Raw genomic sequence first — 9,202 nt, forward strand, 5'->3', positions numbered from 1 at the left:
TCACTTCTATTCCATCTTTGTTGGGAGTTGCACATGCGCAGTAGCTAGGTCAGCATTACAAGCTAGTCAGAAGCAGAGAGGTGTTCCATGCTAGCAGCTAGTCGAGCATTATAACATGTGTTACAAAGTGAGGCACGTTCGTCACGGAAGTAAAGGCTGGACTATAAAGAGCTGTTTGGAGCAGTTAGTGAACAGTGTTTTCTGTTGGAGATGGTAAGTGCCTTTAGGGTGGACTTTGGGCTTTTTCACTTTGTAAACCTGTAACCTATATAACACAATAAAGGAAAGGAAAAAAATGCAAAAAAAACATAATATGAGCACTTTAAAAATAAGGAGAAAGTGTTCACGTTATTAAAGAAATACACTGGCTTGGATTTTCTTCACAACTGAATATTAGCTTTCTGTAGGGTAGGCTAGGGTTGGTTCTTTGTACACTGCAATTTTTATTTGACAGAGAACCAAAAACACACAATGCATTTTAAAATAATGGATAGTTGTCATACGTGCTTTGTCATGAAAACGGATTCAAGGTGAGCTGCATTCTGGCCATCTGACCTACCAATATGAGGGACATGGAATTCTTCTTCAGTTTAGTTTCCTTTTTGTTACACAATCAAAAATATATATTTTCCAGACACTCTCAACCCCAATATTATATAATATTCAATCTGAGCTGGGATAGGCTTTAGCCATTCATGACACAGAACAAGCAGTTAAAAAAAAAAAAACTGATGATAGTCAGGCCTTGATGGATGGATGGAAAAGGTCATCAGATCACATAAAGATGTAAAAATGAATTCAGAAGAGTCTTTCTAACTGGCTCGGATATGAGCCTCTGACATTATGTTTTAAAATTCAAGGTGTCAACAAATCCCAGGTTTTTGTTTTATTTAATTCCCCAGGCAAGGATGTTGTGATGTCAGATGTTTCTTGTATTTAACTACTTAATACATAATTGATTCCTTCTGCCATTGATTGTTGTTTTTCCTTGACAATGGACATGCACTCAGACACCCCCAAGTGTATTTTTATATCTTTCCCTTTTAGTGCCTTTGTAGCTGCTGCATTTAGCTGTCTCTATATTGACAATGACATTTTAAACTTCAGTGGCTTTAAAACATATTTATTTACTGATAATTACTGATACCAAAACAAAAAAACACTTTTCGGGATCTACTTTGTCATTCTGTTTGTTGGTGCATGCTCTGCTGCAGCGACACTGTCGCCTAAGGAACTTTCTTGATCAAGAAATTCTTTTTAACAATCTGGATTGTTATAGCTTAACTTGCAACGTGCAGACTTTAAATGATTGATGATTTTCTACAACACAGGAAGGGTTAGTTGATTTTTAAAAAATTATTTTACAAGCCTGACACTCTCCATATGGCACCTTTACCACTAAGTGGCAGTAATGTGTAGAGTCCACCTATTCATACATGGTGATGAAGCAGTTGCCTTCTGAGCAGAAAACAGGTGGTTACCTGAATTTACTGCTAATAGTGCAGCAGCTGCAGGATGCAGTCGGCTGCAATGTAGATAAGATTTTTTTTATCTCCTTGACCTAAATCAATTTGAAAGATTTGTTATTGTTTATCTAAAAATGCATTCAGTACACTACACACAAACGCCTTGGTATTTTTAGGTTTTCTACTTTTTGTTTTTGTTTTAAAATACATTATTAAACTAACAGTATATTCTTCTCTTTTTTATAGATATGCCACCCATGGTAGAAGTGAAGGGGGAACCAGGCCCCCAAGGGAAACCTGGACCAAGAGGCCCTCCTGGGCCCGCAGGACTTCCAGGTAAACCTGGACTGGGAAAGCCAGGTCTCAATGGCCAGCCAGGTCTTCAGGGGCCTCCTGGCTTTCCAGGAATGGGTAAGCCTGGACTTCCGGGTCTCCCAGGAAAGATTGGGCCAAAGGGGATGCCAGGGCTTAATGGCGAGGTTGGCCCTCATGGGGAACCGGGTCCAAGAGGTTCTCCAGGGCCGCCGGGCCTCCCTGGCCCAGCAGGCCTGTCTCTGAATGGGAAACCTGGACTTCCAGGCCTCAGAGGCCCCTCTGGGGCTCGAGGTGAACCGGGAATAAAGGGTCTTGCTGGCCCACCAGGTGAACGTGGGTTGAAAGGTGAGAATGGAAACGGGAAGCCTGGGCCTTCAGGTATAAGGGGTCCTCCTGGGCTAAAAGGCAGTCCCGGACCAGCTGGTCTTCCAGGTATAGGCAAACCAGGACTAAAAGGTTTACCTGGACTGCCTGGTCCTAAAGGTGATCAAGGACTCTCAGGGGAACGAGGTGAACCAGGAGAGGCTGGGGCGCCAGGTCTGCAAGGTCTCCCAGGGCCAGTTGGGTTAGGGAAACCTGGGCTAGATGGATTGCCTGGAGGACCAGGACCACTAGGTCCAAAAGGTGAGCCAGGGCTTAGGGGTTCTCCTGGATTTCCTGGGACTCCTGGCTATGGAAAACCCGGTCTGAGTGGCCCAAAAGGAGAAAAGGGCTATGATGGGTTGCCTGGTGTTCCAGGGGACAAAGGAGAGCAAGGAATGGTGGGCGAAATTGGGGAACCAGGCCTTGATGGACAACCAGGACCACCAGGACTTCAAGGTCCAATGGGACTTCCTGGAAAACACGGAATGCTAGGACAGAAGGGAGAGCTGGGGCCCCAGGGCCCTCCAGGACTGCCTGGCCTCAGAGGTGACCAAGGACCAAGTGGATCCTTTGGAAAACCTGGCATCCCTGGAGAGAAAGGCATCCCTGGACCTAATGGTCCTATTGGAAAACCTGGACCTAAAGGTGAAGCAGGGCATATTGGCCTACCTGGCAATCCAGGTGTAACAGGTGCTCCAGGGCCTAAAGGTGAGACAGGGTTTATAGGAACTCCAGGTCCCAGGGGCCAGTCAGGCATTCCTGGTCTACAGGGTCCCATGGGTCCCATGGGGCCACAGGGTGTCCCTGGCCTAAAGGGTGAACCTGGACTTCCAGGGGCTCCTGGACTGGGTAAGTTTGGAGAGAAGGGAACAATAGGTCCTCAGGGTCCTCCAGGAAAACCAGGCACTCCTGGGCTTAATGGTAACCCCGGTGTTCGTGGTCCTCCAGGGCCCCCCGGTCCTCCAGGAAATGGTCAAACAGTTGTTGCAGGGCCAACAGATTCACAGTTGGAAGGGGATGAAGTACCAGGGGATAGGAAAGGGCCTGCATACAGTCAAGTCCCACTCTCGGCCTCTGTGGCCCCAGCCTTCACAGCCATCCTCACCACACCTTTCCCTCCCTCTGCCATGCCAATCAAATTTGACAGGACCCTGTACAATGGGCAAAATGCCTACAGCACTGCTACTGGCATGTTCACCGCTCCTTTATCTGGTGTCTACTATTTTGCGTACCACATGCATGTAAAGGGAACAAGCCTGTGGGTGGCACTGTACAAGAACAATGTACCAGCCACTTACACCTATGATGAATACAAGAAAGGCTACATGGACCAGGCGTCTGGTAGTGCTGTCCTAGAGCTGAAGGAGGGGGACCAGGTATGGGTTCAGATGCCCTCGGATCAGGCAAATGGCCTCTATTCCACCGAGTACATCCATTCCTCCTTCTCAGGATTCCTGCTCTGTCCCACATAACCCTGTCCTTTTATTCAAACACGTTTCTGTATAGGCACCTCAGAGGAGCCCTTAACCTAAAATACCTGCAGCCATAACAGAAACACAAAACCCATAGGATTCTCAATATTATTGCCATCATCTTTATCTGTCTCACCCTCAGCAATATCAGCGGGAAAAAAACTTTGTGAATGACATATGGAAAGTTTTAAAAGGCAGGGGAAGGAATTTCATACTGTGTTCTTTGTTTCATTGTACTTTAAATGTGTGTTTTGGGTTGTATTTTATGTTGGTGTTTTTTTTAGCTTATATTATTTTAATTATTATATTGTCATAATTTTATTATTTGGTCCTTGTCATCAATTTTGTTGTTGTTTATCAGATTCAGACTATTAAGTGCCTTACTTTGTAATGTGCTAGTAACAGACCTTCCCATGTGACTGCACATCCTGCCCACACGCTCTGACATCACCAGACCCTTGGGGGTGATTGGTCCTTGGCTGCAGTCACATCCCCAATGTGTTCTTATTTAAACCGAATGGCAATACTGAGCAACATTAAAACATAGAAAATATAGACAAACAATAGCAAAACAAGGCATTTTGTGCTGTAATACCATTCATTTTCATGTTTCTTTTGTTTGGCCTTTTTGGTACTCTAAGCAATTTCTTGTCTAAAGTCTTTTGACAAGTTGTAGAAGTAGATTTGACAAGTTGGCATCTGTAGGGTGCTTATTTCTCTGCGTATTTCTGAATTTAGTAGGCGACCATTAAAACTGATCTTTATCTTTCTCATAATTTATTGAATTCTCCATAAATGAATCCAAGAAAGAAATACAATCCAAGAATAAATATGACCATAAATATGACCTCACAGTATTATAATTTTAAAATGTAACTACCCTTTTAAAGAGGAAACTTTTTTTTAACTTTTAGAACAATAATAATTAAGGATGATATGTATGCATACAGTTGGTGTTTAAATAGATACTGAGAGCAACTGCAAAATGGACAGTAAGGACACAACTCTAGCTGGATCAATGGACTGTTTTCTTTTATCCATCTGATTTTCCCATGTGCACTACAAATCTCATCACAGTGTCACATTAATTCTCTTTAGATGCTCTAACAATGACATTACTGCTTTCTAATGATATAGTATTAATACAAATGTATCACAATAACATTTCAAGTAAGCATTCTGTACTGACATATTTTAAGTCCCATTTTGACCACATATTGCAAAATCTGTGAAGATGCTATAATTGTTTTGGACAATAGGGATGACAAACAAAATACACCCACTTCTTTCTTCAATGCCAGGTTCTATGTTAATTTTTGCTAGGGAAATGAGAGCAATTCTGAGTCATTTGTGAATGAAAAGAGTTTCTATTAATTCCCCAAACCATTGTAAAATAGCTGAATTATTGTTTTGCCAACATCTGTGGCTACAAGGACAAGATGTTTCAGAACCGTATAATTTCAAAAGTATACTGCCGGAAATGAGAATCAATCTGCATAAACACCATGAATAAGTAAAGGGACTGACTGAGGCCCACGGGTTGTGAAATACAGGTTGTGTAACATTTAACAAACCCATGCCAGATTTCTGGAAGAGGCGTCGGGCCAGAGGTGAGAGTGGTGTATTTACTCATTTCTGTTGGATGAGGCATTAAAAATACATGCTGTGTGTGCATGTGTATGTATGTAGGTGTACCCTTCTGTTGTCACTGTGTGTGTGTGTGTGTGTGTGTGTGTGTGTGTGTGTGTGTGTGTGTGTGTGTGTGTGTGTGTGTGTGTGTGTGTGTGGTTCACATTGTCACCGTGGAATTCAGGTTATGCAAAGCAAGGAAACAAGTTATAAATCAGATAAATGTTAAGATAGAGAGAGGTAGACAGAGAAAAATGAAATAAAATGTACATGAGATAAGAAGACAACGTTTACTACACATAAATTACTGGTTAACACTGAACACTTTTGACAATTCTGCATATTGGTTCAAAGAGTAGAATAATGGTGTGCAACATCATTTGTGTTGCAAGATCTTTAATCAATTGTTGCAGTTAAAGAAAGGAGGGGGTTTGGGCAAAATTGAGAAACTTAGCTTGTATTACCGATTCTGTGCCTTTACTAATGACACCCAATCCAATCGCTATCATTACACTGAATTTAGGACTACCTTACACCTTGATGGAGGGATGTCAATGTACAGAAGGATTGTGCCAAATATTGAGCTTTGCAATCAGAATGATCTGGATGAATGTATACTGTTTGACTGATTTTCAATAGTTTCTATAAGTCATCTACCATGCTGTGTCACTATACATAAACAGTAACTCTTCTGGAAAAGCAGTTCTAGGATAAGGCCTAATCAGTATTTAAAGGCTATGCAATGCTAACAAATGCACTTGCTCTTGCCCTTTCCGTCTCGTAACATAAACACACAACTGCTACCGAGCATTATTGTTATGTAAGTCTATAAGACAGTCCAATGCTTTCTATTTTTGGACATTTGGAAATAGTGATGTGACTTACATGTGTAACTCTCTGTCCTTGTGTTTTCATACACCGTGTCACTTGCTTGCAGTTTGTCCTGTGTGCAAATCATTTAAAAAACAAACAAAAAAAAGATTTAAAAAAAGCCTTGCTTCTGTTCTTAAGGGATATTTCTTTGTTTTAGTTTCAACAAATACAAATGGCCATTCCCATTTGCACATGGAATTAATGAAGATGTATTTATACATTTATGATAATTTAATAGGGATGCCAAAACTGACCACCGAAGCATAGAACGTATAAATGGTATTTAACAGCATTGATGAGTTAAGAGCATTTACAACATATAGTTAGCTTTCTAGAGTTGTTTGTGAAGGATTATGTGTGGACTTTTATTTTCTATTTGCGTAATGTACAATGTATCAACTTATAGGATTTTTTTTCATATAAGGCTATTGCGTGCACTCTATGCAATAGAATTTGGGTATAAAATGCACTCTTTTTGATTGAAAATGTTTGTCTGCTTATACAAAATCTACAGTACTTGATTGTATTGATACCACATCAATAAAAAACCTTCTTGTATATTGGTGTTACGTCCTTTCTTTCAGTCTACTATATCTGCATATGGACATTATAAAGGAAATGTAAAGTCACTGAGGAACATAGGAGTCACTGCACATATCTCTAATATTTGTATCCTTAGAAGTAGTTATATTACTAGTATATTTAGTGTGGAAATATGTTGCAGGTAAAGGAATGAACACTAGAGGGAGTTATACAATCTAGCATAAACAGTAGCCTACATCAGGCTTCTAGGTTTCAAAGATCCTTGTCTGATCTGCCAGTAAACTCAGAGATGTAGTGATAGGCTTTTGCTTGTCATTTCAGGTCACTTAGTCAACAAGTATGGCTTACTCGGTTACTTGGATTGTTCATACTAATGACACAAAAAGAGTTGTCTTAAAATGAAAATATACAAACAACATTCATATTCGTCTGAGATTGTGCTGTATTTAGATGCCATCCCTAACAAAAGCACACTCAAAGAGTTCTAGTGGCAACTAATCCCTTGGGAGATTTAGGAACAGAAGGACACGTGTGTCTAACTTCATCATGCTATATGATATTGGTGTCTGTCTAAAATATATGGTCTAAACAGGAATAATGTGACGAATACTAGCCTAAATATGATTATTTATTTGATTAATACGATTACTGTGGACTAAGGTAACCAGATTTCTCAGACAAAATCCGGGGACATTTTCAGCTCAGAAGCGTATTTACCTCCAAAACAAGTAATGTTTTTACTTTTGTAAAGCTTAAAACGGGGACACTAGACCTAGAGCTGTTCTCATTAGGGGCTGAGCCCCCCCCCCCAAAGTCTGATCCTAGACCCACCCCTGCTGCTACTTCATACTCCACTCCACTACACCTCAGAGGGGAATGTTTCAAGATAGAAAGTCTATATTTCAAGATAAAAATCCTAATACTTCAAGATAAAAGTCCTATAATTGCCAGGTACGACGTCGTCTATTTCAAGATAATAAATCCTAATACTTCAAGATAGAAAGTCGACATTTCAAAATAGAAAGTCCTAATAGTCCTAATATTTCAAGCTAGAAAGTCCTAATATTTCAAGATAAAAGTCCTATAGTTCCTAAATTTCAAGATAGAAGTCTTAATATTTCATAGAAAGTCTCAATATTTCAATTGTTGTAATGTTTAGTGAACTACATTTTCTGACAGCTTTTGCTTTATTGCTCAAGGCTGTTTCTCTGCCGCTCATTGAGAATCAGATACATAAAAAACTATTGAGACATGTTTTCCTTTGACATGTGATATTAAACAGATCGCTCCGTCGCAGAAACAAGCTACGGTGTAGTTAATAGGATATTGTCCACTTGTATTTACGTCATAAAGTGCTTGTTTAGCTGCTAATAGCCTCAGATTAATATTCTAAGTGTCTGACACATTATGGAAGGATTTCTAAGAGTCGACCTTTCTGTTAAAGATTAAGTCCTTTTTAAAACATAAAAGTCCGCGAAATTGCGTTCGCTAATGCCCAGACTCCATGTAAATAATCAGTGATTTTAGCATCGTAAAACACGGCTTCTAAAACATCTCTGACTCTGGCTCTGCTGTCTGGAGCCTGCGTGTGTTGGGTGTGCGACCATCGGCTACGTTTTGTCAGTTTTTTCTTTCTTTCATTCCAATTTCGGGTCTGTCAGTCACAATGAAAACCGGGGACATTTTCGGGGACAGATCCAGCCGGGGACAGTTCGCCAAAATCGGGGACTGTCCCCGGAAACCGGGGACGTCTGGTCACCCTACTGTGGACCCACCCTGATGTTGGCCCCATAGACTTTCTGATGGCCTATATTATTTTCACAAATTTCTATTAGAGCTAAGACCTACTTGAGATGTGATAGGATGGAGACATTAGATAAATCAATGTTGCGAAACAACCCGTGAGCGCGGGTATTTTCTGGAACTGTCGTCACCATGGTGAGCTATCATCGTGCACCCGGATTCTTCTTACGTCGCACTGACGCCAGACCCTCCATGCTGCATTCGGGTGATCCCGGTAAACTCGTAGCCTGCTCTCTGCATTTCAGAATACAACTTGATGACCTGCACACACGTTCTCTCGCAGCCAGAAGTAGACGCTGCTTTAATTTACCTATCGTTATAATTAATATATATTTGTGTGGTACTAAGTTTGTGCCACAGCAAGGAAGCAACGAGGAAAAAACGCATTAATTTAATTTGATGCGAATGTATGTCGTCTAAAAGGTCTTCCCGTGTGTATGCTTCCGTCCAAACGACATAGGTCCATATCATAGATCCCACAACTCTTCTCCAACATACTATGCTTGTTCCTCACACGTTTTTAACAACCACAAACATCGCTCTGATGAAGACAATGCCGTCAAAACGTGTGTTTGTTCATTTGTTTGTTTTAATCGAAATGCATTGCTTGTCCTCACAAGTCTGCACCTCGCTGTGTATGCTATGCGTTCTCGTGTCATAGCAAGATACAAATTTCCAAGTTGTTTTCCCAGTGTTGACTTGCCATTAACTTGGGCCGACTCGTAAGGCAATTTTTCC

General features: G+C 40.9%; 1 protein-coding gene across 3 annotated transcripts in view; it reads left to right on the forward strand.

The window, feature by feature from the left end:
- Window positions 1-5,310, forward strand: part of col8a2 (collagen, type VIII, alpha 2) — a 45,979-nt gene extending 40,669 nt beyond the window's left edge. For 2 of the 3 annotated variants that reach the window (XM_032535829.1, XM_032535828.1), the window contains exon 3: window positions 1,713-5,310. In XM_032535829.1, coding sequence (XP_032391720.1) covers window positions 1,713-3,616 — 1,904 coding nt within the window. In that variant the 3' untranslated portion in view covers window positions 3,617-5,310. The remainder of the gene's footprint in view (window positions 1-1,712) is intronic. The other variant, XM_032535830.1, reaches the window with a different exon arrangement.
- The last annotated feature ends 3,892 nt before the right edge of the window (window positions 5,311-9,202 follow it).

Source organism: Etheostoma spectabile, chromosome 14 (genome assembly GCF_008692095.1).
Source record: "Etheostoma spectabile isolate EspeVRDwgs_2016 chromosome 14, UIUC_Espe_1.0, whole genome shotgun sequence".
NCBI classification, from domain to species: Eukaryota; Metazoa; Chordata; class Actinopteri; order Perciformes; family Percidae; genus Etheostoma; species Etheostoma spectabile.